Raw genomic sequence first — 17,630 nt, 5'->3', positions numbered from 1 at the left:
ACGAGGTCTACCTTGGAGAAGATCTGTGCGCCATGCAGGTTTGCTGCAAAGTCCTGAATGTGCGGCACAGGGTAGCGGTCCGGTGTGGTAGCCTCGTTCAGCCTGCGGTAGTTGCCGCATGGTCTCCAGCCCCCTGTCACTTTGGGCACCATGTGCAGAGGGGAGGCCCATGGGCTGTCGGACCGCTGGATGATCCCCAATTCCTCCATCCTCTTGAACTCCTCCTTCGCCAGTCGGAGCTTGTCCGGGGGAAGCCGCCGAGCACTGGCGTGGAGGGGTGGTCCCTGGGTCGGGATGTGGTGCTGTACGCCGTGTCGGGGCATGGCTGCCGTGAACTGCGGTGCCAGAACCGATGGGAAATCCGCTAGGACTCTGGTGAAGTCGTTGTCGGACAGCGTGATGGAGTCGAGGTGTGGGGCTGGCAACTGGGCTTCACCCAGGGAGAACGTCTGAAAGGTCTTGGCGTGGACCAGCCTCTGCCTCGGCAGGTCAACCAGCAGGCTGTGAGCCTGCAAAAAATCCACACCCAGAAGCGGTTGTGCTACGGCGGCCAGTGTGAAGTCCCACGTGAACCGGCTGGAGCCGAACTGTAGCTGCACCTGACGGGTGCCATAGGTCCTTACCGTGCTGCTGTTCACGGCCCTCGGGGGGGACCCGGTGCCCTGTTGCGGGTGTCGTAACTCCCGGTGTCGACCAAAAAACGGCGTCCCGACCTCTTGTCCCACACATGCAGGAGGCTATCCCGATGGCCAGCCGCCGTAGCCATCAGCGGCGGCTGGCCCTGGTGTTTCCCGGGAACTTGCAGGGCGGGCTGCAGCGGCGGGCTTCTGCGTCCCACCGCTGGTGGTAGAAACACCATTGTTCATTGGGCTCCTCACCCCTGCCTCTGGGGTTAGCGGGCTCTGTGGCCGGGCCTGGTCTGGTTTGCTGCTGGGAGCGTGGCCTGGTGATCTGTGCGACAGACGCCCCATTCACCTTCTTGGCGTTCCACAGCAAGTCTGCCCGGGCTGTCACCTTCCAGGGGTCGCTGAAATCCGCGTCGGACAGCAGCAGGCGTATGTCCTCGGGCAGCTGCTCCAGGAATGCCTGCTCAAACATGAGGCAGGGCTTGTGTCCGCCGGCCAGAGACAACATCTCATTCATTAAAGCTGATGGAGGTCTGTCCCCCAAACCATCCAGGTGCAGTAAATGGGCAGCCCGCTCGCGCCGTGAGAGTCCGATAGTCCTTATGAGCAGGGCTTTGAATTCCGTGTACTTGGCCGTCTGCTGGGGGAGACTGTACGAACTCCGCAACCTGGGCCGCTGTGTCCTGGTCGAGGGAGCTCACCACGTAGTAGTAACATGTGTCCTCTGAGGTTGTCTGCCGAACGTGGAATTGGGCTTCTGCTTGCTGGAACCAGAGGTGAGGTCGCAGTGCCCAGAAGCTTGGCAATTTCAACGAAACCGCATGAACAGATGCGGTGTCGGTCATCTCCGGTCCAAAAATCGTTTGGACCGTCGGGGTCACCAATTGTAGCGGTGTGCTACACGCAGCGCTAAAATAACGACACGGAGTCGGTAAACTGCAGTTAAAGAAGATTTTATTCGAACTTCACAGCCTTGCTTTAAAGCCTCCCTCATCCCGCCCTCCCCAGGCGCGGATGCTGTAAGGGGCACATACTCACAATCCCCCGCAGGCTTTTCCCTTTGTTAGTGAAGCAGACTTGGCGCCCTTTTGGGACTGGCCTTTATGCCGGCGCGCTGGCTGTTTGTGAGCCGGTTCGAGTGCGCTAGGAAGTGGGTCGCCACAGTAGCGTATTTCTAGTCTTTTTTTTTGTAATCTGGCATTAAGGCAGAAATGCAAGAAACTAGCTTATTAAACTGTGACAGTCATAGATCTTTTGTCCTGAGATCTATTATTGAATTGTTTCACACTGTTGTTATGTGTGGATGGCCAAAATTAGCCCCATGAGATAGCAGGGGGTCCCACAGCATTAGGACAAGGACTTCTTCCCCCAGGCCGTGAGACTACTTAACTTCCTGCCACCACTCAGGTCTCATCACGTATGAAGCACTAGTGGCGTTATACTGTTTACTTTTTAACTTGTCATAAATGCACATTATTTGTTCGTGGTAATATTACTTAGTGTAGTGTGAGAGTTGTATGTACTGTGTTTTGCACTTTGGTCCGGAGGAACTATGTTTCATTTGGCAGTATACTTGAATACAGTTGAATGGCTATAATATTGAACTTGTAGATCTACTTGATCTAGCTGACGAGATTATGTTCCGTTTAAAGGAAATGCAAATTGGACTTGTGCATTGCTGCCTGTGAATTGCAGTGCTGGATGGGCTCTTTGTAGTAGATGAATAAAGAGCAGTGAGTGCACATGATGAACTGGACTAGAAATTGGAAGCAGGAAAGCTGATTAATGATCATATCTGGCTATGTTTTAATTTTAAATTGCTGATCTGATTTCTGTCCTTACAAGCTATATAGTTTACCACTTCCTGGGTTGCGATCAGTGATGCTGGCCAATGTAAATCTGCTGATAGTTTTAAATTTTAAGTTCTGTGATAGTCCAGTTGATTATTTTGTCCCTGCTTTCCTGTACCCCGCAGCTGAAGATAGCAATTTGCATCATTGCCCCTATACTTAGTTTGTTTTATGTTCTTGCTTCGCTCTGTGCAGTTCCCACAGTGTCTTCAGCGCACAGCGATGCTAATTATATTAAATGGGATTAATCTATGCTAATACAATAATTGTACGCTTTATTGAAATGGTGCTTTTAATTTAACTGATTTTCTTGTATAGGTTCACACATAGTCTGAGCCATGGCCACGAATGGTACAAGTTCTTCAGCAAGCAACCATACAACAAAATCGCAACTTGGGATAAAAGGTGGGTCTGGAGGAGGATTAATTTATTCACTGTTATGGAGATCTGCCAGTTTTCATATTTGATTTATTTATTTTTTCTCCTTTTTCACAAGTTTGCATCAGCTGTGACCAGGTAACCTGTATCATTGTCACTCTAGTCCAGCTGGTAGTGATGTGTATGGGTCTGATTTTTCTCTCCTCTTCCAATCCTGGTTGAAGTTTCTGAAATTTTTCAATAGGTGCCTTTGCCATACGTTAGGTTGCATGTTGATACAGTGGACACGATATCCCTTTTTCCTCAGTTGTGTTACAACTTTCGAGCAATCTTAGTATATTGCATTGTTATGTATACTCAGTAACTATTTTATTAGGTACATCTACTTGTTAATATACGTGTGTAACCAGTCAATCATGTGGCAGCAACATGGTCAAGAGGTTCAGTTGTTTTTCAGACCAAACATCAGAATGGAGAGGAAATCTAAGTGACTTTGACCATGGAATCGATGTTGGTTCCAGACAGGGTGGTTTGAGTATCTTAGAAACTGATATCCTGGGATCTTTGTGCACAACAGTCTCTAGAGTGTATAGACAGAGGTGTGTGAAACAGGAAAAAAAAAATCCAGTGACCGGCAGTTCGGTGGCCAAAAACACTTGGTTCATGAGGTGGTCAGAGGAGAATGGCCAGACCAGTTGAAGCTAACAGGAAGGTGACAGTAACTCAAATAACAACGCATTGCAACAGTGGTGTGGAGAAGAGCATCTCTGAATGTACAACACGTCAAACCTTGAAGTGGATGGGCTATAGCAGCAGAATGCCAGAAGCATACACTCAGCAAATAGATTGTGGCTGCAGATTCCAGCATCTGCAGTCTCTGGACACCATGCAAAATTTATTCCTCTAGATAAATTATCATCTGAGAATTCTTCAATTGATACTAACAGCTTTTTCAACAGGATTGTAACTTCGGAGAGACCCATGCATAACCATCTACATGTGGGCAAAAACATCTACTTCAAAAATTGGAGGAGAGAGAAAAGATATCAGAGCATGGTATAGGATACTTCTGTCATCATAAGTGACATCTTCACCCTCAACGTAAATTCTGGTTGTCTACAGTGTCCCCATCCTGACACCACCACCACCTTGTAATCACTTCCATGTGCTTATTCTCTAATGTGGTTTTCTTTTTGCTAGTGCTAACTATCATGAAAAATCTGGGCTGGGCCACTTTGTCCACATTGTTTGGGTCATTTAATATTTGCTATATGAAAGATTCTATGTGTGTTGGCAGTACTGCGATCCACGATTTCATAAGTTGCATCAAAGCATGCAGTTGTGACATTTGTGATGGCTTTGCTCTATGGTTGAGTCATTCCACTTCTTGTTTAGGACAATTTCTCCATTTTTTGTTGTAGTCATTTGTGCAAAGCTCAAAGAAAATAAGAAGAACTGGTTTGGGCCCAGTCCCTACGTAGAAGTGGCTGTCGACGGCCAGTCAAAGAAAACTGAGAAGCTTACCAACACACACAACCCCAAATGGAAACAGCATGTCACAGTGTATGTTGGATATTTTTTATGCTGTTACATTTAGATGTTATTGTGATTAACGTAACATCCCTGTGTTGAAAAACGGAAGGGCAAAATAAGGGCAATGTATTGAAATGTTGTTTGTTTGTTTATTTATTTAGAACATGGACCTCTTAATGCTATTGGTCCGTGGCATAAAAAAGGTTGTTGAGTGCCGTTGAGTCTTCGTCGACTTATGGTGACCCGATGAATAGTGCAATTGTCCATAGGGTTTTCATGGCAAGATATGGAAGTAGTTTGCCAGGCCTTTCTTCCGCGGTTGCCTAGGTTGGGACCCAGCCAGATTCAAACTTTGGACCATCTGCCACAAAGTCCAGTTCTGATGCCACTATACCACCAGCCAGCCCAGGTTGGGAACCCCCCCCCCCCCCCAATTTAGAGGTACAGCACAGTAACAGGCCCTTCTGGCCCAACAAGCCCACGTCACCCAAATACACCCATGTGACCAATGAACCTACTAAGCTGTAGTTCTTTGGAAAATGGGAGGAAGCCCACATGTTGACTAAGAGAATGTACTAACTCCTTACGGCAGCATTGGAATTGAGCCTGGGTTACAGGCACTCCATTAACATTATGTCAACTGCAACACTGCTGTGCCATCCCCAAAAGTTTTACATGGTCTAACCAAGCCCTACCCCATTGGCATGACATGATTTATTTGTTAAGATTGCTAAAAAATTTTGATATTGTATTCTAGAATTGGAAGAGAGTTGGTATTTATGGCCAGAATCCAGTTCTATAGAAACATAGAAAAATTTACAGCACATTACAGGCCCTTCGGCCCACAATGTTGTACTGAACATGTAACCTACTTTAGAAGCTGCCTAGAATTTCCCTACAGCATTAGCCCTCTATTTTTCCATGTCCCTATCTAAGAGCCTCTTAAAAGACCTTATTGTATCTGCATCTACCACCGTCACCGGCAGTGCATTCCACACACCCACCACTCTCTGTGGAAAAACCTACTCCTGACATCTTCCTCCTACCTACTTCCAAGCACCTTAAATCTGTACCCTCTCGTTAGCCATTTCAGCCCTGAGAAAAAGCCTCTGACTATCCACTCAATCAATGCCCCTCATCATCTTATACACCTCTATCAGGTCACCTCTCATCCTCCATTGCTCCAAGAAGAAAAGGCTGAGTTCACTCAACCTATTCTCATAAGGCAGGCTCCCCAATCCAGGAAACATCCTTGTAAATCTCCTCTGCACTCTCTCTATAGTATCCATATCCTTCCTGTAATGAGGTGACCAGAACTGAACACAGTATTCCAAGTGGGGTCCAACTAAGGTCTTATATCCCTAACAAAAAAAACCTAAATTGAAGAAATATCAATTTAACTCATGATGTAGATTTGTGTTCCGAGTAACCCAGCCAACCAGTTATCTTCTTTGAAGGTTGCTAGAAAATGAACTCAGTTTCTAATACAGTGTATTCCAGTTAATTGGGGCACATTGGGACCAGTACATTTTGGCCCAATTAAGCAGCTGCCCAGTCATCTGAAGTTTTATTGAAATAGTTAAAAAGGTATAAAAAGGCAAACTACCCTTTAACTGAGTAACAAATCATATATTTAAATGAAATGCAGAACAAATTAGAGCATTATCAATTCTACTACAGTGCTATAAAACTGCGTATTAGTTCCAAATAGTTATTGATGGAGGAATTCATCGTAGCTGCTAACTTGAAGTAGTGAAATCATCTTATTTTGACTCCTGGCAGTTTCTGGCATCTTCAAGCCTGAATGTTTAAAACTGCAGTGAGTAAAGCAGTTCAAAATTGGCTTTCTACTTATTTCTCACCTTCTATCAGTGATAAAAGTCACTGCTTTTTGAACACACATGCACGCATCTGACACTAGTTAGAAACTGAGCGGTGATGGTCTGCTTTCCCAGTTAAGCGTCATAGTGTCACAAATAAACAAAAGGAATCCCAACTATACTCTTAATTAGTTCCTTAAGAGCTCTTTAAGAGTTGTCCCAAATAAGAGGCTGTCCTGATTAATTGATGGCCCAATTAAATGGAATCCAATATCCACGATCCATAATTAAATGGAATCCATTTTTCATTTCTGGTGCTAATCTGTCTCGAAATAATCAACTAATGCTGAGATATTGGGCCATTATTGCCACATTGCCAATCCTTCCGCCTTTGGAAGAGTTTGACATTCCCATATTGGCCTCAATCCCACAAAACTGACGTGGAAGCAAGTCATCCTTGATGCTGAGAGACTGCTAATCCAATGCAATGGCTGTTGCATAATTGAATTCAGGATTAAGGGTGTTCTAGCTGTTTCATATCATATATCTCCTGGATTTGGCTTTCAAATGAGCTTTGTCACCATATGCTGAGAGGGTGTATTTCAAATCAGGCATCTTATCAGTATGGTTTGGTACTCTGTCAAGAGCAAGTGAAGGCTACATTATTTGTTTTAAGTGGGATTTCTTTTTACCGACAATTGTTTTTTCTTTCGCCAGTTCCCATATCCTCTGGAATATTAGTTTCATGCTGGAGTTCATTTCATGGGAGGGTTTTATTTTTAAACTTGTTCATTATCTTTCATTGACACAGGATTGTAACACCATTCAGCATGATCCATTTTCGAGTATGGAGCCATCAGACGTTGAAATCGGATGTCTTGCTGGGATGCGCCACTCTGGACGTCTGTGAGACATTAAAATCTAATAATATGAAATGTGAGTTTGTCCTGTTACTTGGCAGACCTGCCATCACCATCTGTCAAGAGCAACTCTTTGTTTTTCGTTGTCATTTCATGAGATTAGTAATAAAGATGGCACAGGCGGCTGCTCCTTGTGCAGCCTTTTGCTGACTGAAGGGTCAGTCCAGCTGTGATATGACAATGGGACACTGGATAAGGAAAGAAACAAAGGGACCAGTCCTTAATGTAGTAGACATTTCACTATTTTATTCTCTGCAGTCAACTCCACAGTGGAATCTAGATGAATTTTAGTTCATCAGTTGAAACATTCTTTTGTCAAAAGGAGAAAGAGTGAGCTGAAAATTTGGCATTCCTTGCATTGAAATCTATATTACCAGGAAATTATATTTGTATAACATCTTGGATGTAATCCAAGATGCTCAAAGCCAGAAGAAAAAAGGATTATCACGAGTCTTTTGAGTGGATAACTATCTTTCTTGGATCTAGCCTTTTTTTGGAACTGGACACCTCATGCAACTAGTGTTTCTTTAAAAGCTTGTCTTGTAAGAACAAAGTTTTTCTTGTTCTTTCCAAAATGTAACTGACTGTGATGCACAGTTTGTTCTTGCCCCACCTTCAGCCATTTTCATGCTTTCTTTTACATGGTTAATTTTTGTCCAAAGTTCCTGCGATTTTTGGATGTTCTTGGTAGTAAACCAACTCAAATCCTAAAGAAGGCTTAAGTTTTTAATATGTGGAAGACTGCTTGCATGGCCATAATCTACTCAAGTTCAGTTGTTAAACTTGAGTTTCTTTCTTGCTTCCTTCCTGGAGGCACAGGTAATAGCAAACTGCTATGTATTTCCAGTAACTCTGTGAAGCTACCAGCCTGCCTGTCATGTCACACGTTATTTACGCATAGAAGCAACTGTAGCCAAACCAGTCCCGTATAGCTGCAGAACAGGATTTGTGTGAAGAAGATTAGTTGTCTTGCCCCACCCAGCTACTCTGAGCCCAGCTTCAGTATTTCCATCCAGTGCTGAAAATTCAGCTGCCTAGGGCCCAAACTTTGGAATTCCTTCCCTAAACTGCTGCTTGTAGTTTTGAGCAAACTTTCATGACCTAATTTTGCCTCGAATAGCCTTATTAAATTTTGTGCAATAATTCTCAGTTAAATCTTTTTTAATGTGTATTTTTATGGTTCTTTCACATCCCTTTCATGGTATCGCCAAGTACTTCTCAGCCTGTGAAATTATTTTGAAGTTGTCTTGAGGAAAACATGACAGCCATCACACAAACTTCTTCAAACAATAATCATGACCAAATAATCTGTTTTTGTAATAGAACTTAAGAAGTAAATGTTTGTCAGTCCATCAAGGATAACCCTTCAGTACAGTTTGGTTTTACTGTTTTAAAGATACTATGCAAATCCACCTTATTTTATCTGTTTGACTCAATGTTGATTTTATCACGACTCAGTGAGTAAACTTTAGGTGGCTTTTGAGTCTGGCTCAGTGCCAAACCACACACCATCTATTTTGGATTTAATGATCCTTCACCACTATCCTTTGAGCCCCGAGATTAAAAATGTTTATAGCTTTGAAATATTTCTGTATTTCTCTATGACTTCATTTTGTGTGCATTTTTCTTTTAATTTTTGCTTGTTTTTTAACAGCAGCTGCAGATTTGCTCAATGTATGCTGAATATTCTCAGATATTTAATCTGAGAATTAATGTTAATGGATCATATTAAAGAAGGACATTTTGTTCTCAATACAGTCAGCCCTCCTTATCCGCGAGGGATTGGTTCCGGGATCCCTCGCGGATACCAAAATTCGCAGATGCTCAAGTCCCTTATTCAACCTGGCTTAATGCGGTGGATCTTAGGACCCTGCAGAACCCCAGACCTTATTTAGCCTGTATCAGTGTGGTAGACATTAGGACCTGGGCAGCGGTCTGAATCCACAGTGTTTCTGTTCACGAAAATAATCACGATTGAAAATAAAGTGAAGATAATAAAGCGATCGGAAAGAGGTGAAACGCCGTCGGTCATTGGAAAAGCGTTAGGCTACATCGGTTAATGATCGGAATAATTTTAAAGGATAAAGTGAGAAATGCTCTGCCCGGATGAAAGCTACAATTATTACTAAGCAACGCAGTGGTGTAATTATTGGGTTTGGGGGTTTTGGATTTTTGATCCTCCACATTAACCCGGCACCCCGAGCCCGGCACTGAAATATACGTTCTTAAGTGTTTTATATGCATAGAAAGGTAAAATATATACTAAGGCAAACATTTGACTAACTGATGCTAAATAATACCAGATGTACCTGTTCCAACTTAGTAAGAGAACTTATAATTTTTTTCGATCCCGATCTACGATAACCCACGCACGTCCTCCTGTATACTTTAAATCATCTCTAGATTACTTATAATACCTAATACAATGTAAATGCTATGTAAAATAGTTGTTACACTGCATTGTTTAGGGAATAATGACAGGAAAAGTCTGTACATGCTCGAACAACGAGTGCTGGAAGAGCACTTCTGGGTTTTCACGATTCGCGGTTGGTTGAATTCGAGATACAGAATTTGTGGATAAGGAGGGCCGACTGTACTCCATTCAAAAAAGAGAAATGAACTTTAAAATTATTATTGATTCAGTTTAAAAGTCGAACTATATGTCATATGTGACCTACACAGCCACACCATGGTTTTGGTGATTGGGATTCTTCTGATATTTTTCAGCGTCTATCTTTAATCTGTTTACCGAGTGAGGGATCTTTGCCTGGGGGAAGACTCCTTTCATGCTGTTGCTCTATCCATGACCTTGATTGTTCTTTGCAAATCTTTCTACAGAAGTGGCTTACCATTGCCTTCTTCTGGGCAGTGTCTTTACAAGACAGCCATTATCAATCTCTTCAGAGGTTATCTACCTGGGGTCAGTGGTCACATAACCAGGACTTGTGATGTACAGCAGCTGCTCATACGACCATCCACCAGCTGCTCCCAACTACCTGGGGGGGGTGGGGGGGGGGGGCTAAGCAGTGCTACACCTTATCCAAGGGTGACCTGCAGACTAATGGAGGGAGGAGCACCTTGTGCCTCCTTTGGTAGAAACATATTTTCACCCCAACGCCCGAAAATTAGTCATCTTAAATTATATGAGGGGTGATTGATAACTCATCTCTTTCTACCTTAGACTATGAACTTATCAATCACCTCGATGAGTTATTAACTGATCAGTTATTAACTTCAAACTTTCTGCATAATCACTCAGAGTTGAACTGCATGTGCATGTAACGAGAGCTGTATAACTCATCTCCTTCTACCTCAGGCCACAAACTTATCAATCACCCCTGCTGTGGACATTTCTTGGAGGTCCAAGATCTGTATGCTCCATGACCGCTGGGCTAAGTGTGTAAATGTAGGAGGGGACTATGTTGAAAAATAAATGTGCTAAGTTTTCTGAAATTAATTCCTCCTACCTTAGGCCACGAACATATCAATCATCCCTTGTAGATAATTTTTATTGAAATCCAGACCATGCTTTTAGATTGGGAATATTCACTGCTGGCCATGCAGCTGGCAAGTTGAGGTTGCCCATGGTAACAAAAAGAACCGGCGGAATCACATTCACCTGTAATGTGGTGTGGCATTATGGGTCAAATCTGACATATGACTTTCAAACTAAATGAGTAATTGTTTGAAAATTAATTTGAAGGAAGTAGTATTGATTACGTGTAGGATTTCTAACAGTATTTTCTTCCTTTTCAATAATTGTAATGACTGCCTTAAAAAGAGACCACATTTCTGATAGAAATTTACCCATTTTTGTAACTGCTGGTGAAGTACAGGGAGGGTATCTTTAAATTTTTGTAAACTTTTAATTGGGTTCAGAGTCAGAGAAAATTCACAGTACACTTGAAGGTTTTTATTAAGGCCAAAGAGTTGAGGAAGAGGCTGATTTACTATTAGATATGAAGCTTTGAGGAGATTGTATAGTTGAAATAATGTGAGGATGTTGTAGAGAAGTAAGAGAATTGTTTTCTCCAGCTGTCTTGGCGGGCATCCCAAATCCTCATGTGGTTTGAGGGCACGTGCTTGGCCCAATGAATGCTTCAGATTCTCAACATTTGATTGGAAGCCAAGGCTTTCTTCCAAATAGGGAATCTCATGGCAAGATGCACTGTGAAACTCTTACGGTATAGGTCCAGAAATATTCTAGATCTGTTGTTTTAAAAACTGACCTATCTCAGTAAATGTATAAGCTGTACTGAAACTGGAGTTTGTTCTATTATCTAATTATAATATAACGTTCATTTTGACATTTAGTGATCTTGTACAGGTGATTTTTATTTAATTTGTACTAGATGTGATAAATAACCCAATCAATGAATACTCATGGTAACATTATGGCTTAAGATCATAAAACACAGGCCATTCAGCCCATTGAGTGTGCTCTGCCATTCAATCATGGCTGATTTATTATCCCTTTCAAACTCATTTTTTTCCTGCTTTCTCCCATAGAAACACAGAAAACCTACAGTAACCTTTGTTCTTATTAATCAAGAACTGATTAATCTCTTCTTTAAATGTACCCAATGACTTAGCTTTCGCAACCATCTGTGGCAATAAATTCCATAGATTCATCATCCTCTGGCTAAACTTATTTACTTAAGTTTACATGGTAGATGGCGGGCTATGCGGTAGGGAAATTCTAGGCAGCTTCTAGAGTAGGTTATATTGTCGACACAACATTGTGGGCTGAAGGGTCTGACCTGTTCCAGGCAAAGGTCCTTCCTTTCCCAGAGATGAGGTCTGTTCACATTTTTTGTAGCTCTGGGTTTTTTATGGGATGGAATTGCTAGCCGCATGCCCAATACTCCTCCTTTCATGGCCAGGCTTGGGACTGTCCATGGCTGAGTTCCTTTGGCTAAAGAAATTCCAAGAATTTTAATTGCTCAAGCTATTTTGTTCGCTTTTATTTTCCAATATAACAGACCGTTGTGACATTTTGATTAACGTCAATAATAATGCCCTTCAGTGTAGTGTTGTTCTCTTCTTGATATTTGTTTCTAACTTTTCCTAGTTGACAATGTGGTTATAAAGTTACCACTCAACAATGATCGTGATATCATGGACGGGGGTGAGCTGATTGTCTCTCTAGATGGGTTAACTGTTGATCCAGAAGTCTTGACCAATGGACATTCAGCAAGTACACCAAGTGAGTGAGCAAATTTAAACCCATTTTACCAACGTAATGTGAAATAGTGGAATGCATCTGAAATAATTCTTAATCCAGGGTTCAATCCTCCAAACTCGCTTGTCCAGAATATGCAAGACATTTAAGTTGATTCATAAATGCTTCCAGTTGTCTGTTTGCTGTAGTTATATAGCAGGAGACATTTTGAAAATAGTCTATATAAAAAAATCTGCCTATAAATTATTACTAGGGGTTGACCAGACTACTACTTTCATTAATTTCTATGAAGATTGCTAGGAAATATGTGGCGCACGGATGAAACAAATCCTGAATTTCAAGTTCAAGTTCAATTATTCAACCCTGCACATGCACACAGCTAAACGAAACCCCGTTCTTCCAGGGCCAAGGTGTAAGATACAGTAAGTATAGTCACAGATACCATATATTGTAATGATAGCGCATTTAGTCACAAAAGTAAAATTATCACAAGTCCCTGAGTGGCATAGCCAGGCATGGTGCACGGGATGTTGTCCTGGAGCCATGTTTCTGTGCCTAAGACTTTTGCACAGTATTGCACTACACTCAGACTCCGCATAACGCTGATTCATTGCAATGTGGTTATTCATTTATTTATTGAATTTTTTTACATGACAAAAATTCATTCGAAACAACACTTAAAACTTCTGAAGAGCAGCCGCCATTACAATAAACATTCAATCAGCCAATGAGAGCACTTTACATATGTTCTGAACCACTTTTGGCCAATCACGTGTTAGTTCACACTCTACCTCCTCCGCGTGCACAAGCATTCTTGTTCCCTCGCCAATTTATTCCTTTTTTTTTCCACCCATAATTTCTGGAAATGGCCTGCAACTTCCAGTGAGGGTAGTACATCTAATGTGTCTAAGAAAAGCATTAGCATGGAGGTGAAACTGCAAGAGATACAGGGTGAGGATGTTAATGATGACGATGTTAAAGAGTTCCTGCATTCCCATGGTGACAGCCTTAATAACGAAGAGCTTTGAGAACTGGCAGAGCAACACATCCTGGGTGAATCTGAGGACACGAATGGAGAAGAAGAAATGCTAACAAGAAACGTCACCACAAAATTCCTCAGCACTAGCATCACCATGATCAGTTAAATTGTGGGTCAGTTCATTGCTTTGTTCCCAGTCAGGGTCATTTTCAATAAGACAAAGAAGTGTTTTCAACATGATTTCCAGCTACTGAGAGGAAACTTAATGCAGTCCAATCTCAACACCTACTTGAAGAAGAAGCTAAAATTAGAGGAGGGCCCACAACCTGATCCCTCCCCCAAGATGTAACCACCACCCGCTTCCCTCCACTGCTGCTGCGATGTTGCCACTCCACTGATGTACAGGTTAAGCCTATTTGCATGTTTGTTACTCCATGAGTTACTGTGTATACATAAAATAATATATATCTCGGGTTTGATTTTTTTTTAAATCAGACATACATATCCATTTACGTAATGTTATAATGACCCCGCATAGCACTGATGTATATTGCGCTCCACCTCCAAGGAACGCATCCTCAGTGTTAAGACTTTTGTCTAGTGTCTCAGAGCTGGGTGTGTCTGCACCCATGCCACTCCCTGCCCTTGGAACTCCTCCTCTGCCACCTGTCTAACACCCCTCCCCTGGTGTTCTATCCTCGCCATTCCCAACATCCTTTGCTAGCAGCATTACAAATTCACTGTCCACATCAGGTTGATAAATGCAGTACTATGCAAAAGGCTTAGGCACTCTAGCTATATATATTTGCCTAAGACTTCTGCTCAGTACTATATATAGTCAGTAGATTATTTGATGTATTACTGTTACGTTGGTGCATTCAAATGGCTTTGTGATAGTTGGCACGGGTAGTGGAAACAAACCTATATTCATCCCTGCATCCCACATCTACGAACAAGCTAATTCTAATAACTATAATGCATTGTTTGATATTTTGCAGGCAACTCAATGAGTGAAGGCTCCCGATGTGGTAGTGAGGCATATATACTAAATCCCTCAAGGTAAGATTTAGTAAGAGTTGTGATCTTCTAGTTATCTTCAAAATAGATAGCTACTTTATTGATCCCAAAGGAAATTACAGTTCCCAACAATAATACAGCTACCTGAAAAACAAACTGGAAGAATCCCGGAAACACAAGTGCCTACAGATGTTGTAATCTGGAACAAAAAAACAAATTACTGGAGGGACTCAGCAGGTGAGATAGCATCTCTGTAGTTGACATTTCTGGTTGAGATTCTGCAAGAACACTCCCAGTTTTACAGATCATCATGATTATCCACAGTCGAGCAATAATTCAAAATGGCAGAGAATGGAGAACTTCCTTATAGCTGACAAAGCTTTGACGTCAATCCCAACAAGGTAGTATTATTTCTCCTTGTTGCGTTGTACCCAGTTTTAATGCAGTTGTATTGTGCACACCCAAGGCAACTTTAGTGCTATTAATAGTGCTTTTTCCCAAGCCCACTTCAAATTACCCTTTGATATGTTTCCAGGAGTGGCTCTGCATTATCCAAAACTAAAAAAAATAGGATGACCACTTGTACCTTATGCTTGATTCTCCTGACCCTTTCAGATTGTATGATACTGCACATTCAAGCTCCATCACCAAATGATTAACCTATGTTTTCAATGCTCTTGTCCAGGACAAGATTGGAACTTTGTTCCTTTATGTAAATTCACACCTAGAAGAAAGAAGAAGCCTCTCACCCACCTTGGCAATCTGATATTTTATGAAGTGTTTATCATTGCCAGAGATGTTCCATTTTATGATTCCTTTGCCTTCTATGACTCCTTGATGTTCCTCGCAGCCCCTTATGTAGCTTGGTGTCAGATCTTACTTGATTATGCTCCTAAGAAGTACCTTGGGACTTCTGAGTATATCGAGGCACTGTGCAGCACCAGCTTTATTGTTGATTGCTCATGGCTGTTTGCCCTATTGTCTTGTAAATTGTTGGTTGCTATTGTGTTGTCTGATATGGTATTGTTCTGTAATTTATGCTTGGCACTGAACCACAATCAATTCTGGTATGTTTTCACATACTGACAATAAAGTGTTTGTGATTCTGATTTCCCCTTTTGCCCTATTAAAAAGAGTTGCACAGATCAACTGATATTAATGTTTTCACTCGTGTTGGCACATGGATAAGGCATTGGTCTAGTGATCTGAAGGTCGCTAGTTCGAGCCTCAGCTGAGGCAATGTGTTGTGTCCTTGAGCAAGGCACTTAACAATACATTGCTCTGTGACGACACCAGTGCCAAGCTGTATGGGTCCTAGTGCCCTTCCCTTGGACAACATCGGTGGCGTGGAGAGGGGAAGGCTTGCAGCTTGGGCAACTGCCGGTCTCCCATACAACCCTGCCCAGGCCTGAGCCCTGGAAACCTTCCAAGGCACAAATCCATGGTCTCATGAGACTAACGGATGCTTATATTCCTATATGTTTTCACTAAAAATGCAAAATGTTAATGGGAACAAATGCTGATCAGGGTTGGTCATAAATTTGGATTTCAAAGCCAATACATTTTTCCCAAACATTCTCTAAATTTCTAAAAATTATCACTCGTTATACAAATTACAAATAATTTGTTCTCAGTTATTGTGAAAGATAAATTAGTGCAGCTGCCAACAATGTAGGGAAGGCATATAAACACAGGTTGCTTTCAAGGTGTTAGAAGGCCTAAGATGATTACTTTAGGTTTTAGCAAAAGAAGATATGATAGAATTAAGATGAAAGATCTCAACCTGAAATGTTGACTGTCCATAACCCTCCATAAATGCTGCCTGACCTGTTAAGCTGCGCCAGTGTTTGCTTAATACTGTTTTAATATAATTATTCCTTTTAATCAAATGCTGCAGCAGCCAATATAAGCTTAAATTCAAGTTTAATTGTCATTCAACCATACACAAATCCTGCCAAATAAAACAGCGTTCCTCTGGGCCAAGTTGAAAACACAAAACCAGTACAGCAGAAAAACATACAGTTGCAGCAAGTACCCTATCATGGCCTACAGATTAATGGTGCATGTTTGAAGCTCTGCAGCCATGTTTTCTGCAAGAACAGCCCACAGCAGTTACTCATTGCATGCAGCACAGCTGCAGATGAGGGCAATTCAGCTTGTCTTCCTGTGAGTGAACACTGGTAGGCAGCAATGATGGGTAGCCAGTGCGGGTTCCAACAATGCTCTGCGGGTTCCAACAATGCTCAGCCACCTCTGGTGTCTCCTTCCTCAGCGGCTGCAACAGGCAACCTACCCCAAGGCATGAATGAGGGTCTGGTCCGCGCCACAACCAAGGTCTCGCAGCTCCACCGCCAATGAACGAGCAAATCAGATTCGCAGTATTCTTCATTACCAATGTTCATTGTGGTCTTGCTATCTCAACAAAAACGTCCTGTCCTGTGCATTGGATTATGACCATCATTGGTGCCTTCTTCTCTGGGCGGCTGAAGCGCCCTGCAACACGGAGCACAACAAGTCCACCTCCAGGGCTGTCCTGCAGCTCGCTAGTGAGGTAGACCTGCAGTCCTTGATGTTCTTAATATCCAACACTCTCTTGTGATCATGAAACTGATGTAAAGCACAGACAATTGCACCTTTGGTTGGACCTAGAGAGGCACCGCCATCTTACCAGAAAATTCTCATTCTCTGCATATTTGTGTGTGAAGATCTCTCATATCTTATAATGCAGACATTTTAAATGTTTTATTGTTGATGGTTTGGCATTGGGGATGTCATTTGGGTTCCATTTCCTTCCACGTGTGCCAAGAATTTCAAATATCTATGATCTCTTGCAGTGCAAATGGTGATGCAATGTCACAAGAAGGCTCAATGGACACTGGGTCTGCCGATGAACACAATATGAATGGCAGAAATACTCCATCACCGTCTCCAAAATCAAAGCCAGTAAGGCCTCCAAGACCCTTGAGACCCCCGCCTCCGGTTCCATCCAGACCCGTGAGCATAGCAGGTAACACTGCAGAACAGTATTGACTACTTCGGGACTAAGGGTTATTGCTAGAATGGGACAGCCTACTTAGTCATTCCTGTCCTGAGGTAAAGATTTTCCAATCTATATTAAATACCTATTTGCCTTTTTTTAGTGCCTGCTATAACTGAGAAGTCCCTAAATACTTTCAGTATGTTTAAGTTGAAGTCACATGGATCTCTTTCTTTTCTACTGCTCTCTTCTGTTCTGAAGTTGGTTTAAAAACTAGCCTCTTGGAATGAGCTTTAAGCCACTTGATCTAATACTTCACTTGATTGCCGTCTCTTCTACCATTGTTCT

At 42.3% G+C, this 17,630-nt stretch overlaps 1 protein-coding gene across 1 annotated transcript in view; it reads left to right on the top strand.

Moving 5' to 3' along the window:
- Positions 1-17,630, top strand: part of LOC140736202 (E3 ubiquitin-protein ligase Itchy-like) — a 145,943-nt gene that overhangs the window by 49,228 nt on the left and 79,085 nt on the right. Inside the window, exons 3-8 of the mRNA XM_073062112.1 lie at positions 2,795-2,881; positions 4,276-4,417; positions 7,019-7,143; positions 12,199-12,333; positions 14,287-14,347; positions 17,140-17,312. Of these exons, the coding sequence (XP_072918213.1) occupies positions 2,815-2,881; positions 4,276-4,417; positions 7,019-7,143; positions 12,199-12,333; positions 14,287-14,347; positions 17,140-17,312 (703 nt within the window). The 5' untranslated portion in view covers positions 2,795-2,814. The remainder of the gene's footprint in view (positions 1-2,794; positions 2,882-4,275; positions 4,418-7,018; positions 7,144-12,198; positions 12,334-14,286; positions 14,348-17,139; positions 17,313-17,630) is intronic.

The sequence above is a fragment of the Hemitrygon akajei genome, chromosome 11 (assembly GCF_048418815.1).
Source record: "Hemitrygon akajei chromosome 11, sHemAka1.3, whole genome shotgun sequence".
Classification (NCBI taxonomy): Eukaryota; Metazoa; Chordata; class Chondrichthyes; order Myliobatiformes; family Dasyatidae; genus Hemitrygon; species Hemitrygon akajei.
This window is presented reverse-complemented; position numbering and strand designations above follow the sequence as displayed.